At 39.1% G+C, this 15,956-nt stretch overlaps 1 protein-coding gene across 2 annotated transcripts; it reads left to right on the top strand.

Moving 5' to 3' along the window:
* The first annotated feature begins 901 nt into the window (after positions 1 to 901).
* Positions 902 to 15,702, top strand: CNIH1 (cornichon family AMPA receptor auxiliary protein 1). 2 transcript variants are annotated; one of them, XM_017509129.2, is made up of 6 exons: positions 902 to 1,134; positions 5,637 to 5,705; positions 5,952 to 5,999; positions 9,807 to 9,919; positions 12,211 to 12,354; positions 14,784 to 15,702. In XM_017509129.2, exons 1-6 carry the CDS (start codon positions 1,054 to 1,056, stop codon positions 14,809 to 14,811), a joined length of 483 nt encoding a protein of 160 aa, XP_017364618.1. In that variant the 5' UTR covers positions 902 to 1,053; the 3' UTR covers positions 14,812 to 15,702. The 2 variants fall into 2 exon arrangements, with proteins under 2 accessions (XP_017364618.1, XP_017364619.1); XM_017509130.2 differs by lacking the exon at positions 5,952 to 5,999 and having other exon boundaries at positions 904 to 1,134.
* Positions 15,703 to 15,956: the final 254 nt, after the last annotated feature.

The following is a 15,956-nucleotide window of genomic DNA, read 5'->3' as shown; positions in this document are numbered from 1 at the left end:
AAGTTAATAGATTTTGAATCAATTTTGTGGGTTACAACCAGCATTAAAAACAAAAAAATACCAAAAGAGAGTAGAAGGAAAAGTACTTATAGATCGTTAGTACAATTTTGTGAAATTTTTGTTTCGGTTATACATATATTTCTTCATCTCTATATCTAGATTTCCACCTCTTCATAACTTGATGTCTGTATGATATTCCGTGGGGATGCAACGAAAAAAATCTTTCTAGCTTCGTGTGGTGAGCAAAAAAAATGGGAAAAATTTGGGCTCATGGGTTTTGAAGTCTGAGCTCTGTAACGCAGCATGTAAGGTCCTCTGTGATCGGATCCCTCGCTAATTCCTTTCTAACTCTCGCCACTGTCTTGCACTTATATTGCATTAATAAAGAACTGCTGCTGGTTTCACCTGAGACACAAAGCTTTATTTTTCTTTTCTTTTTTTCCATCTCTATGCTTTTGCTCATTCTGAACCGTTTCCTTGGACTGCCAGTTCTATCTTCTTTTTGCCTGGAGAACTTCTGCTCATCATCTAAGGCCAACTTAGGAAACACTTGCAGCAGGAATTCTGCCTAAATGCTTCACGGCGGGCTGGCTGTCCTTCTTCGACCTTTCAGACCAACCCACGAACATCCGTTTACGGGGTTATAATACTGTAATTATTAATTTAGGTGTTCATTTCCGGCTTTATACTAAGTTCTTTCAATGCAAGTACTATCTTGTTCATATTTGTACCTGAAGCAAGAAGCGCGGTGCCTGGAACAAATTAGGCACTCATTCAATAAATATTTGTTGAACGAATAAACGCGAGAAGGAAGGAAAAATAAATCAACCAACTGTGTGGATCATGTCAGTGCAAAGCAGGCTCCGGTCATCAGAGGGCGCCAGCGCGGCTGGGCTGGTGCGCAGGCGCGCTGGGAGGGCGGGCGCCGCGGCGGCGGCGGCGGCGGCGGCGGTCGTGGCTGCGGCCGGGGGAAGTGAATGGTTTTACCCAGAGGGCCCTGCGCCGCCTTTCTCCGTTGGCACCGGCGCCGCTCCCCGCTCCTCCTCCCCGGCCATGGCGTTCACATTCGCGGCCTTCTGCTACATGCTGGCGCTGTTGCTCACCGCAGCGCTCATCTTCTTCGCCATTTGGCACGTGAGTAGCCGGGGCTAGGGGAAGGAGGGCGAGGCGGCGGCGCAGCGTCTTTTCGCCCCGGGCCTGCAGTTGGGGCAGCTACGGCCCCTTGGGTCTGCGCGCCGGGGATGCGGCCGGGGCGGTGCGGACAGCGCGGCTAGGGGTCTGCGCGCCGTCCGTCCGCGGTCTGGAGGCCGCGGGTACTGGAGGAGCCGCGGCGCGCGGTCGCCGGGTGGATGCGCCCGCGGTGTCTCGGCGCAGGCCGCGCGCACCGCTACTCCTCCCCGGCTGGGTGGGGCGGTCGCGGTCCAGGCGGGCCCTTGCGGTTCCGCGCTGCGCTTGCACGGACCTCGGCCGACCCGCGGCCCCGCATCCTCAGGGAGGATGCCACTGGCGAGGTGGTACGGGCGTAGTGTGAATGAAGTTTTCAGAATTTTTATTAATACCGATTGCCTTTCTTTTAGGGTTTCCACAGGACTCTGGCCAAAGTGTAACCTACTTAGGGTGAATTTTCAACTCTACTTTTCAGCATTTGTTGGGTGCGCTTCAAATAAAATCACTTGTTTTTCTTTTTCCAGATTGTTGTTTCCTGGTGAACTTTGATGCAAGTTGGATTGATTTAGTTTGTTGATTGCATGTTCGTGTTACCCCCGCAAATCATCCTTTGACCGCTGGAGTTTCAACCCGCAGCCTTCCAAGCCACCCCTATAGTCAGGATTGCTTGATTTAGTAGAGGGAGTTTTCATTTGATTTTGAGATGCTCAGAAACCTTAAGCTTTTCTGGAGCAGTATTTATTTCTATTTCACACATCATCCCTATTGCAGGGTGGAAGCACAGTCTTACTGGTGCCTGTAAGGAGAAAGTACTAGTTCCCTGTGACATAGTTCCACAGAGATTTTTAAGAATTTCTGTTGCTCGAGCACAAAATTGAAAGCATTGGGAGCCCTCTGGGAGTCAACATTCATTAAAAATTTATCTCATACTTGCTTCTGTTTTCCCCATATTCCAGTACCTTCTGGAGTATTGCTTTTAATTTGAATGTGCATGTTCACTCTGATGTAGATTTTAAGTCAGGTTTCATCATGTCCATAACAAAGATTTCTATGAAACGTAAGGAGGGGCAGAATGATTAAATAGCAGCAGCGTCTTGTGCAAAAAGGTCTCCAAAGTGGAAGGATATCACAAATCCATTTCTTTTTGCTAAGCAGCGTGATTGTAATTATTTTGGGACCTGACGGCTTATTGTAATCAGGAATACTTATGTAGGCTATTAACTGTGTCAGAAATAACTGCTAACTCAGAATGCTTGTCAGTAGGAACCAGTAATTTGAAGAGCATCTTCAGCTCTGCTTTGGTGGAAGAACAATACGTAAAATAATTTGGGATACAGACTAGCTCAGCCTTAGTAACCCTCTGATGAAAATGTGTGGTTCCGTTTCATCTGTAGACGTAGCTTTAAGTCACTTTCTGCTTCATGGGTGTTCCTTTTTTCTGGGATGAGGGATTCTTAGAGCTGTGGGATAGCCTTTTTCACATTTTTATGTTTTGAACCAGGTTGTGTTTGGCTTAAGGAAAACCTGAACTGCACTTTAAAAAAATGGGCAATTTAATTTCAGCTTTGAAACGAATGCTTGTCGGGGCAAAGCAGATAATTTTAAGTCGTGTTATAGAATTAAAAAAAAATTATGTCACGGATTTGTGGAGAGCTTTTATGCTTAAGGATTTCTTCTTTCAGAGAATTAGTATCCTCTTAAAAACAATTCTAAATAGATAGTTTTAATTTTTCTATTATCCATAAAACCTTATGTTTATTTTCTTAGGTAGTATCCTACTCCATTTGTGTTGCTGTAAAGGAATATGGGAGGCTGAGTAATTTACAAAGAAAAGGGGTTTATTTGCCTCAGGATTCTGCTGGCATCTGGTGAAAGCCACAGGCTGCTTCCACTCATGGGCCGGGAGCAGTGTGTAGAGATCCCACAGTGAGAGGAAGCAAAGGAAAAAGAGGGGGAGGTGCCAGGTGCTGTTTAACAACTAGTTATCTTGGGTACTAATAGCAGAAGAACTTACTTATTCCCTCCAAGTTGACACCAATCCATTCATGAGGGATCTGCCCCCTTGACCCAAACACCTCCCGTTAGATCCCACCTCCAACATTGGGGATCAGATTTCAACCTGAGATTTGGAGGAGTTAAAAACCGAACTGTAGCAGGTAGTTGATGTACCTTTCAGAAGATTCATTTTACAGTTTTAAAATTACATTCCCAAAATCTTATTTACATTAATCATTGTATTAGATAATGTTTTTTACGCTGATGATTATATTTGTCAATTTAGTCCTAATTCACATCGTTGATGCTCTGTGGAGAATAGAGTTGGGAACATAGATTGTTTGCAAAATTGAAAGTGCAGAAGTCATTCTTTAAAGATGTACATCAAATTGGAAGGTAGCCTGAATTGTGTACTTGGCATCTTTAAGGACTTATCTGTTTTATTTTTGTTATACTTCTGTGGGAAATTTTGTGGGTGTCTTTGCTCAGCCACATAGCTGCAGAAATATTCGAAAATCATTAGTTTAGGAATCTGCTCAGAAGAGGTTCTCAGACCCTAGCCTATAGCAACTCAAACAGAAGCCCATTCAACAACATACTTAAAAGATCCCTTGTGGCCGAGCACGGTGGCGCATGCCTGTAATCTCAGCACTTTTTGGAGGCCAAGGCAGGCGGATCACCTGAGCTCAGGAGTTTGAGAACAGCCTGGGCAACATGGTAAAATCCTATCTCTGCAAGAAATACAAAAATTAGCCAGGCATGGTGGCATGCAACTGTAGTCCTAGCTACTCCAGAGGCTGAGGCAGGAGGGTCACTTGAGCCAAGGAGGTGGAGGTTGCAGTGAGCTGAGATTGTGCCACCGCACGCCAGCCTGGATGACAGAGTGAGACCCTGTCTCAAAAAAAAAAAAAAAAAATTCCTTAAAGTCACCTGAAGAAAATGTCCAATTAAATATCAGTATTAAAGATGTGTTTTGTATTCTATTAAGTTAGATCTTGTTATAGACAAGTACTTACGATTATGATCCTTGTCTTGAACTTGACTACTAAAATGCATTGGGGATGCACTGTGGCTGGTGTCAGGTAGCTGACTAATAATGTCCATAAGTAATCAGAAATTAGTATTTTCTAATTACATATTTATATTTTTAACATTTGTGTTAGGTGTCATTAGCCAAGGAAAATCCCTCCTGGTGAGTTCCATACGTTTTTAATCCCTAGTTCTATTTTTTCACCCCCCTCCTTCCATGTAATAAATATTTATTGAGCACTTAATGTGTGCCAGGCACTATTTTATATTTTAGGCCCTGGGACATAATAGTAAATACAACAGTCTTGGTTCTTTCAGATATTACATTTTAATGTTTTATTATTTTCCTTCTATTGCTCTTTGGTTGGAGTTTTTATTAGGACAGGTTGGTGAAATTTATAAAACTCTGGAAATTGAAAGAAAACTTATCTTTTTATGGAACTAAGAATTTTAATAGGGAAATAAGCAGTCATGTTAAAAGATGGAAATGTGTAACTTTACTGATTACTGATGGTATTGATCAACACCATTTCACAAACAAAGATACTATTCCTAACTCATTAGGGGAAGGGTAGCTTAGGTTGTGTGTCCCTGGGGTGAGCAGTGTTAGCAACTAAAATGACTCCCCCATCAACTTGCCCCCTTTGTCTTTCTTTGACACCTGAATTTATGCCACAAAGTGGTGCATAGTCTCTATTTTGACTCGTAACATACATGCTAGTGACCCTTGAGGTTGAAGTCACGTTCCCCCAGAGTGTTGACAAAAGCATCCTTAGAAACCTATGTGTTTGGGAACAAATTGAAGAGTTTGAGTCCATCTCTAGTGTCCCACTGAGCACTGTGCCAAGGGAGGAGGAGCATGCACAAAGAAATAAAAATGGTCCTTCTCCCTGAGAGTGTAGAGAGGCAGACAGACCTGTATTTAAATACCACACTCCAGTATGAGAAAAGCCATATCGATGGCATTATAGAGTCCTGTGCTATGTGGAGATGTAGACAAGGTTGCAATTCTTCTGCCCAAAGGAGTTAGGAAAACCTACAGAAAGCAGTTGGCATAGGAAGGTTTTTTTTGTTTTTTTTTTTTTTAGGATAAAGAGGAATTTGGATAAACAGTTGAAATGATTTTTTCTACTTGGAAGATTATATTAAGCAGAGATAAGTTAAAATAACTTGAGCGAGGCATTGAAGATGTTGGAAATTGAAGGTATTTATTCCAGTGATACCAGATCATTTTAGTGATACTGACCTAAGAGTGTTTTTACTTCTTTAAGCCGGATTCTGGCTCTTCTTTTTGTCGTATATGAGTTTGCTATAAATTGGTACTTGTGATGTTGGTGTACTTTTGTTCTTGTTTTATTAACTTTAATAATTATTTGAAGATAGGGCAGGTTTGCTTCTCCTTTTTATTAAAGTGAGTGGTCCTAACTGTTTTAATTTTGTTTTAGATTATAGCATTTGATGAGCTGAAGACTGATTACAAGAATCCTATAGACCAGTGTAATACCCTGAATCCCGTAAGTTATAATATAGGATTTATCTTTGGATTTTAAAAGTATATTTGTTTTTAACTTGATGTAATTTGAAAATGGCCAATATTCTCAGTAGCATGATGTATTTATACTTGTTGAAATGGGTAGAATTTTAAAAATCTTCTTTTTCCTGTCATGCTTGACTATTCTGACTATTATTAATCTGCTGGTGATCTTGTCAGCTGTCATACTAACATTCTTCCAATCTGCTTTTTACATTGTCGGCCAAAGACAGTTGAAAAGGTCAAAAAGATTAAAAGAGTCAAAATTGCATTAAAGGTGTGTACTGCTTTTTAGTTTAATGTTTTAACGCTCTGTTCATTTCATGGGGAGGGTTAGGCATTTGTATTTGTAATGTTTTGTTCAGTGTGCTCGTTCATACGCCTGTTGAGGTTTATGATTTCATGAAATGTCATATTTTATGCAAATATATGCTTGCTGGCCCAGTCAAGTAGGGAAAGCTGTTAAATGCGTATGCATTTTTTTATGTTATAGCCATAGGCACTTCTCTATGAAATTATTTGGTGTAGTACTTTAAAGTTTGTTAACATAAAATGACCAGCAGATGTTGAGATTATTCTTGAGTTGTGACTTATTGTGAGGTAGTATGTGACTGAAATCTTTAGTATGGACTTATCTGCCATATCTAGTTTTATCTTTGGTGTGTATATTCTGGAATACATGAGTCATTCTTTCAGCTGATGTTTATACAGAGCCTGTTAGGTAGATAGTTCTGTTCTGGGTACTTTGGGATCTTGCAGTAATGCCATTCTTTGGACTTAGGGTCCCATAATTTTGTAGATAATTTGTATACAAATGTCTATGTAGTTATTTCTAGTGTGTATCTGCTTTATATTTCTAAAATAGGCCTGAATTACACTAAGTTCTGAGCCATCATGAATTTAGTGATAATGTGGCTCCATTGTGCGTAGGGATTTTGAAAAAACATGTATGTATGTATTTTTAAGTTTTGAGGTGGAGGTCTCGCTGTATTGCCTAGGCTCGTATCAGACTCCAGGGTCAAGTGATCCTTCTGCGTCAGCCTGCTGGGTGGCTGGGATTACAGGCGTACACCAGGGTACCCAGCTTGTTTTTTATATTTTTGACTGCATTTAGGAAGATTCTCCTTTAGCCCATGTATTTGATTTTGCCTGATTGGTCAGGAATTGAAACGTTTTTTATAAGAAAGCAGTGGGTATGTCTTCAAGAAATAAACTGCAGTAATTCAGCTTTAAAAATTACTTAATGAAGGGGAGAGTTTGTATAGATTTTAGTTGTCTAGCATACTAGTGTACTAGCACTAGTGTGCTAGAGGGATTTTATTTGGAAAAGCATCTATAGAGTTAGTTTGTTACTTTATTATTGTTTCCCAGATAAACATGGATGGTGGAAGAGATTTCTAGTTGGAACTGTTACAGTAAGAGTTGATGTAGGTTCAATTAAAAGTATTAACTTATTAGTTGTTTCTTTGCTCTTATGAAACAAGACATGAGATGAATTTGCCTTCTGTTGGAAAGTAGTGTTAATTGTAAAACATTTTAACCTAAGTAGTTGAAGTTGTTACCAAAAAATGAAGAAACTGAAATTTCCCCTTTTGATAGCTGTTTATTAATAGTATTCTATGCTGTTTGTCTTTTCATCACTTCAAATAACCAAATGATAATGAAGGTAAAAATATCTGAAATTAGATGAGGATTTACCTGGGTGCTAGGCTCTGTGCTTAGCACTTTGCCTAAATTTTTTCATTTAATCCTCATGAGAATCCTGAGGTAGGTATATTGTTATCTTATGAATAGGAGAGTAAACTGAAGCTTTGTGTGGTTAAAGCACTTTGCCGAAGGTCATACAGCTAAGATAGAGTCAGCATTTGAACTCAAGACAGCCTAATTTTTGAAGCTCAAGCTCTTGTATTTCCCTAATGTATTATAAATTTAAGAGGGACTGGTTTCATTTTAACATGTAATGTGTGATTTCTGGCTTTCCTTAATGGAAGGATATTCTCACTGAGAAAAGACATGTGCTTGGGACATCCTAATGCTGCAGTATGTTGAAGGACGTTTTTATAGCAGCACAGGTTGCGTTTTGGATAGGGTGCCGATAATTGGCTGAATAGCAGTGCATCTGACAGTTTTCCCTATTTAAATTTGTTTTGACAGTTCTGCCAAAGTATGGGGGAAGACAAATATCGCTATTTTTTAAATTGTGATCTTTAACAAGAGAATATTATGTTTTGCATATTTAAATACTATCATTTCAGCCATATTTGCATGAGGTATTTTTTCTGGATACTAGTTTCTGTTTGAACCTTGGTTCCTAAGTGGAATAATGTTTGTGTCACTTAGGGGGAAATTTCATCATTAAAGAATGCTTGGAGAGGGTTGGTTTTTAAAGAGAGATTCGTAGTAAATGTTTCTGGACTCCTTTTGAGGAGAAGGGAGGGAATGACAGTTGTTTCATATTAGAACTGGTAGAGTTGTAGATTATCTTTATTAACACTTTTGTTAAAGTATATTAAGAGCGGGGTGGGGCGGTCATGCTTTCAAAACTATTCTTTCCATATTTCAGTCTGTAAGTGTAGGATGAAACCTTGCTTGTTAGGTATCAGTTGGCTTTATAGGGCTGAAATAGGCTTGTCATGTTTTAAGGACACTTGTGTAATTTAAGTCACAGTTATAAAAGCAACTCTAGTGGAACTCTTAAAATGTGTATTTTTCTTGGTTGGTTCTGTTTATAGTCTTTGAGTTTCAGAGTCCTATGCCCATTTTCTTGTTTAGAGAACTTTGATCTTAAATAGATGCCAGTTTAAATGTTAGTTACAAGTTTGTATACAGGTGCACAGTTTATCTTTTGTTATTATATTGATTAAGTTGTAGAAAATATTTGGTTAGTGGTGTAGATCAATTGTTTACCTAGATTTCATTTAAAACACTATTCATTAAAAAGTTCCCTCTACAGCTTTAAATTGCAAAGAGTAGTTTGGGAGTATGAGAAAATGGGCTTCTGTATGTAGTGTGATTCTATTTTATCTACAGCCATAGTTTCCCCTCAGGAGTGATCTGATGATAATAATTATTCATATGATTTCCATTTGGTATGAAGCAAACATTTGAGAAACTGGCTTTGTAGCTGTGACTTAATAGGAAATGCTTTGGCTGAAACTTGCAATGAGAGGTTTTGGTATTTTTATTTAACGGAGTCATCAGGCTGAAATCTGTAGGATGAGAAAGATAATTTAAAATAAAGCATTAACTCCTGTTCATTTTATAAAAAAACATGTTACGTGAATTAATTTTTCTTCACTTAATATTACCTCTACCTACTTATTTTGTTTTGGGGTTCTGAGCTTCTACTGGTCTTCTGTTCTGTCTGTAGCATTTTGTTGGCAAGCAGGCGTAAAGAAACAGAAAGACCATCTAAGAATGAGAACTTGGGAACCTGGAAAATCCTAATTACATGGTTAAGAACTCGGTCTTTTCCCTCCTACATTGCAGAAAGCAAATCTTTTACATTTGTGCACATTAGTGTTCTTCCCCCCACTGTGCTGAGATTATTGGCTGATTGGCTTTCCATAAAAAATGACTTCTGTGGGAAGGTGATGTGGTTTGCTAAATATTGTGTATGTAGCATTTCTGGTTTCTTAAAAACACTAATGTGTAAAATTCTAAAGGGGAGTTTTGTTTCTGTGAAATTTTAAATATGTTGCTTGTGATCAGATATCTCATTTTTGTGCTTCTATCATTGTTAAATGGTGGAAAGAAAAAGTATTCTAGTTGGCTAGAAAATTGTTTAACAGTCTGGTTAGTAACTTTGTGTAATTTGATCTATTACTCTTAAGAATTTGAGCTTTAAATTTTAATTCATATATCTTACTGTGTTAGTGCAAGCTATATGCTCTGGTCGGTTTGCTTGTAATCCTACTTTTGGTAAAAAATTAAGCATGGAAATAAAACTCAGTACCATTTTTATTTTGGAGTCCAAGAAAATAGTGATTTTTCATTATAGAAACTTGGTTGCCACCTGCTTTCCAGATTAGCAGTTGACTTAATGACAAGGCATTTTGATAACTGGCTTGTGTTTTCCTTCCAGCTTGTACTCCCAGAGTACCTCATCCATGCTTTCTTCTGTGTCATGTTTCTTTGTGCAGCAGAGTGGCTTACACTGGGTCTCAATATGCCCCTCTTGGCATATCATATTTGGAGGTAATATTTAGATATACTTTTAATATTTTTTTAAATTAAACCTTAAATATACTGTGGTTGATATGGTTATTTTACATGCTAGTCACCTACATAAAAATTGAAGATTAAACTGGACACTGTGGCTCACGCCTGTAATCCCAGCACTTTGGGAGGCCGAGGTGGGCGGATCATGAGGTCAGAAGATCGAGATCATCCTGGCCAACATGGTGAAACCCTGTCTCTACTAAAAATACAAAAATTAGGTGGGCGTGGTGGTGCATGCCTGTAATCTCAGCTACTCGAGAGGCTGAGGCAGGAAAATCACTTGAACTAGGGAGTTGGAGGTTGCAGTGAGCCAAGATCGCACCACTGCACTCCAGCCTGGCGACAGAGCGAGACTCTGTCTCAAAAAAAAAAAAGAAAAAAAATTGAAGATTAGTTGACATTTATTTTTTAAATAATCGAGTAGATGAACAAAAACTGTTTTAATATCTCTTACCAAACTTTATTTATTTATTTGTTTTTTGAGATGGAGTTTCGCTCTGTCATCCAAGCTGGAGTAGTGGTGTGTTCTTGGCTCACCGCAACCTCGCCTCCTGGGTTCAAGCGATTCTCCTACCTCGGGGTGCTGAGTGGCTGGGATTACAGGCGTGCCCCAACTGGCTAATTCTTGTATTTTTCGTAAAGACGGGGTTTCACTGTATTGGTCAGGCTGGCCTCAAACTCCTGAACTCACGATCTGCCTGCCTTGGTCTCCCAAAATGCTGGGATTACAGGTGTGAGCCACTGCGCCCAGCCAAGCTTACTTTATTTTTAAAGGATTTTTTTTTTTAAAGTGAGGTATAACTTAAGGTGTTGTGCCCAAGTCTGAAGTATATAGCTCAATGAATTTCTGCACATATATACACACCTGTTAAACCACCACCCAGATCAAGATACACAACAGTTGTAGCCTCTAGAGCATTCACTTGTGCCCCATCCCAGTGAGTTACCCTCCACACTTCCCAAGGCCACTGACCTTTATCAACTTAGATTAGCTTTGTTTGTCCTTGAACTTCAGATAAGTCAAAATGTACAATGTGTGTCTAATTTCTTTGTGTTGATAACTAAATAAATTTGGTTATTTGTAAAAGATAATCATATTTTATAACTTCCATAGTTAAATCTGCCATATATAGAGTTAGAAGTTTTTTTTTTAATAGGCATGTCAAAACCTTATTGCCCTTGATTTTAGGAGATATATACTGAATAAATATTTAGGAGTAAAGTGGTATCATGTCTACAATGGCCTCTGAAATGATTCAGAAAAAAATGTACTTGGCTGGGTGCGGTAGCTCATGCCTGTAATCCCAGCACTTTGGGAGGCTGAGGTGGGCGGATCACGAGGTCAGGAGTTCAAGACCAGCCTGGCCAAGATGGTGAAACCCCATCTCTATTAAAAATATAAAAATTAGCTGGACGTGGTGGCGGGTGCCTGTAATCCTAGCTACTCAGGAGGCTGAGGCAGAGAATTGCTTGAATCCCGGAAGCAGAGGTTGCAGTGAGCCAAGATTGCGTCACTGCACTCCAGCCTGGGTGACAGAGCGAGACTCCATTCCCAAAAAAAAAAAAAAGTACCGAGGGCCAGGTGCAGTGGGGCATGCCTGTAATCCCAGCACTTTGAGAGGCTGAGGCAGGTGGATCACTTGAGCCCAGTAGTTGGAGAACAGACAGGGCAACATGGCGAAACCCCCCTCTCTACCAAAAATACAGAAAAATTAGCCAGGCATGGTGGCATGTGCCTGTAGTTCCCGCTACTTGAGAGGCCAAGGCAGAAGGATTGCTTGAGCCCAGGAGCCTGAGGTTGTGGTGAGCTGAGATTGTGCCACTGTATTCCAGCCTGGGTGACAGGGTAAGACCCTGTCTCCAAAAAAAAAAAGTACCCAGAATGAGAAACAGAAGGTTAAAGCAAATGTAGTAAAAATGGATATTTGGAATATCTGGGTGAAAGGTTCTTACATCTTTTCTGTAAGTCTAAAATTATGTCAAGATAAATAAAAACAAAACATCTATTTTTACAGTTCTTCCTGTTTTTCTTGGATTTCTGAAAAGGCAGAGACTAGATGAAACCTGTTTAGCTGTCTCATTCTGCTCATTTAGGGGCTCTACTTTTAAAATTAAGATGATAAAAGGAAAGCATTTTGCCCATAAGTAAAATAATGCTTCCTTGTATGGACCACCTCTGGTAACAGATGTTTCAGAAGAAGGATCCTCTGTCTCATCTGAATGTTTGCTGCCCCTTCTGAATGCCTAATACACTGTGTTTATTCCAGGTATATGAGTAGACCAGTGATGAGTGGACCAGGACTGTATGATCCTACAACCATCATGAATGCAGATATTCTAGCATATTGTCAGAAGGAAGGATGGTGTAAATTAGCTTTTTATCTTCTAGCATTTTTTTACTACCTATACGGGTAAGTTTAAAAGGTAAAATGAAATATGATTTCACTTTGCTGTTTTAAAAGTTTGCAGGCATTATGGTTTGAGCACCTTAAAATCCACTCGAAGAATAACTTAGTGTCTTAAGTGTGCATGGTGCACACCAGCAAACTCATACACATTGAATGTGGCCCACACTGGTGCTTGTCAAGGCAGTAAGCCAGCTTGCCATCAGAGGCAGAAGGTTTGGTCAGGGATGCTGCCTCCTAAGTTTTCAGACACGTTGAGTCGGTAAAGGATGGTCCTTATTCTGCATGGAAGAGTGATGGCATTGAAGGATAGGGATGTGTGAGTTTGTAGAATTTTCTGCTTGTCTTCAGTATCTCTCCAGAGATTGTGTTTCTTTTTGTTCTTATCATTCGTCATAAGTGGTGTGCTCTGCCCTTTATTTTCTGATTTGCTTGATGTGAGTCGGGTGAATGAAAGGAGTAGTTCTACCTTACAGGTGGTGCATTTTCTGATTTTTTTCCTTTTCTTGTTTGAGATGGAGTCTCACTCTGTCGCCCAGGCCGGAGTGCAGGGGCGCGATCTTAGCTCACTGCACCCTCTGCCCCCTGTGATTCTCCTGCCTCAGCCTCCCGAGTAGCTGGGACTACAGGCATGTACCACCATGCCTGGCTAATTTTTGTATTTTTAGTAGAGATGAGGTTTCACCATGTTGGCCAGGCTGATCTTGAACTCCCGACCTCAGGTGATCTGTCTGCCTTGACCTCCCAAAGTACTGGGATTACAGGCATGAGCCACTGTGCCTGGACTGATTTTTTTCCTTTTATACTCTGATGGACTCATCGTTGTTTCTCTAGGTTGGGGTTTCTCAATTTTGGCACTGTTGACAATTCTGGGCTGTGTGGGAATTTCCGTTGGAAGCTGTCCTGTATATCATAGAATGTTTAGCAGCATCCCTGGCCTTTACCCACTGATGCCATTAGCAGCCTCCTGCCCTCCTCATGACAACTAAAAATGTCTCTCGACATTGCCAGATGTCCTGAGAGGCAAAATTGCCCTGGTTGAGAATCACTACCTATAGGTGTGTTGTAGGTGCAGTGAAATGACTGCTTTTTAAAACTAGAAAATGATGCTGTTAAGTGTGGAATTATAGATTTCTTTAAGCTATATGAATATACTTTTACACATTATTTACATATTCTAGAAAATACCTTCTCATTTTTATTGATATACAACTAGAGAGGGCTTTCCTCCCTGATTTACAAATATTTCAAAAAAATCTGTAAACTTTGAAAAAACAGCAGCTTCCATTCCCTCTCTTTTTCATGACTTGAAAACTTGCTAGGCTAGGCTTTTATTCATATTCATATTTCTCTTTATACATAAGTTTCCATCATAGAAAAGGATGAATGGTTAGACTGAAATTTAGGAAAAAGCTATTTTTATGCTTTTAGAGGCTATTACTGTGAAAATGAGTATCCTTTAGAGCATATGCAGATTATTACTCATCTATGAAACAAAGAAATGCTGTGAAAAGTGAAATTCCGTGTGCCATTTTAATTTCCTGTTGATTTTCATTTTGTAAGTTTCCATAGTAAATGTCTGGAACAGGGCTGGCATATTAATAGGCATGTCAAATGTATTTGTTGAATGAAAGAAATGAAATGAATGATTGAATAAATGATAAAGCTGGAGATGTGCAGTTGTGGGAAAATATTCACCAGGAAATGGTAGCACCAGGACATTTGTTCTGTTTTAAAGTTGTCTATCAAGTTTGTTCAACTCCTTGCTTTGTATTTCTGTTTAGAGATTCATGCTTTTTGAACCATGCCCCGGTACCTTTCCCATATCATTCTGTGTAGAATGGCCCTTGGCAGTTCTTAAGCCTAAATCAAATGGTTACTGCCTTTTATTTTGCTGTTTCCTGCCCGCTTCCTTTTTTAACCGCTTCCTAAAAGTTAAGCTCTTGCTTAGAGCCTTTGTCTAATGGGAATGATCGTTGATTGATCATTCCCTTCTATATAATGGGGTTACATGTGGTACCTGCCTTCTAGGACCGCGTGGAGGATTAAGCAAGGTAATGTGGATAAAAGACCTAACAGGGCCTGGTGTGAAGTGAGCCCTGCAGAGATGCTCACTCCTATTATTAGACACAACTCCAGAGCAGTGTGGTGTTTGGATAGCTTCTCTAAGCTCTGATCCCCCATTAAGCTTTCAGCTGTGCTGTTCTACTTGCTAAAATTGGAAAGGAAGTAGGGGACAACTACAGCACATGCACTGAGCCAAGTCCTATGTTAGGCAAAAGTCCATAAATGCAAATGAAAATCGCTGTGAACTTGTCATTAGTCTTTTCATTTTCTGTGATACTAGTTTGCCGTAGAAAGCATATTTTCTCATGCTCTGAGTTTTTTTTTATAATTAGGAATATTAAAATTAACAGCTTTTTTCTTCTTTTCAGCATGATCTATGTTTTGGTGAGCTCTTAGAACAACACACAGAAGAATTGGTCCAGTTAAGTGCATGCAAAAAGCCACCACATGAAGGGATTCTATCCAGCAAGATCCTGTTTCCAAGAGTAGCCTGTGGAATCTGATCAGTTACTTTAAAAATGACTCCTTATTTTTTAAATGTTTCCACATTTTTTGCTTGTGGAAAGACTGTTTTCATATGTTATACTCGGATAAAGAATTTAAATGGAATTACATATAAATTAATATAAAATGATTACCTCTGGTATTGACAGGTTTGAACTTGCACTTCTTAAGGAACAGCCATAATCCTCTGAATGATGCATTGATTACTGACTGTCTTAGTACATTGGAAGTTTTTGTTTATAGGAACTTGTAGGGCTCATTTTGGTTTCATTGAAACAGTGTCTAATTATAAATTAGTTGTAGATATCAGGTGCTTCTGATGAACTGAAAATGTATATCTGTCTAGTGGGAAACTTCTTGGGTTTTCTCATCTGTCATGTAGATGATTATATATGGATACATTTACAAAAATAAAAAGCGGGATTTTTCCCTTTGACTTGATACTATCCCTGTATATTGCATGAATGAGAGATTTCCCATATTTCCATCAGAGTAATAAATATACTTGCTTTAATTCTTAAGCATAAGTAAACATGATATAAAATATATATGCTGAATTACTTGTGAAGAATGCATTTAAAGCTATTTTAAATGTGTTTTTATTTGTAAGACATTACTTATTAAGAAATTGGTTATTATGCTTACTGTTCTAATCTGGTGGTAAAGGTATTCTTAAGAATTTGCAGGTACTTTAGATTTTCAAAACTGAATGAGAGAGAAAATTGTATAACCATCCTGCTGTTCCTTTAGTGCAATACAATAAAACTCTGAAATTAAGACTCACTTTCAGTGGATTGTTTGAGATTACAAATAGTATTTCTTAAACTTGCTTAATTTATAAGCTGTCATTTTTTAAAAAGTGGAGACAATTTTTAAATGCCGAGCCCGTTTACGGTAACTCTTTCGTCATTTGACAAGATTCATAAATGTGGATGGCATAGCGTCATCATTTCTCTTACCAATTAAGAAAAATTATGGTGGCACTTAAAATATTTTACTTTTATTATTCCTTTTTGGAACAGTCGGTTTTAAGGTAA

Source organism: Cebus imitator, unplaced genomic scaffold (genome assembly GCF_001604975.1).
Source record: "Cebus imitator isolate Cc_AM_T3 unplaced genomic scaffold, Cebus_imitator-1.0 Scaffold407, whole genome shotgun sequence".
NCBI lineage: Eukaryota > Metazoa > Chordata > Mammalia > Primates > Cebidae > Cebus > Cebus imitator.
Note: the sequence above shows the minus strand (reverse complement) of the source record. Positions and strands in the feature narration are given on the sequence as shown.

What these genes read in the sequence shown, in the direction of transcription:
- CNIH1 (XM_017509129.2), top strand. Translation starts at nt 1,054, where the DNA reads ATGGCGTTCACATTCGCGGCCTTCTGCTACATGCTGGCGCTGTTGCTC. An exon ending in AGTGTAATACCCTGAATCCC is followed by an intron (nt 5,706 to 5,951) that starts GTAAGTTATAAT and finishes TGTCGGCCAAAG; the next exon opens with ACAGTTGAAAAGGTCAAAAA. An exon ending in GAGTCAAAATTGCATTAAAG is followed by an intron (nt 6,000 to 9,806) that starts GTGTGTACTGCT and finishes TTTTCCTTCCAG; the next exon opens with CTTGTACTCCCAGAGTACCT.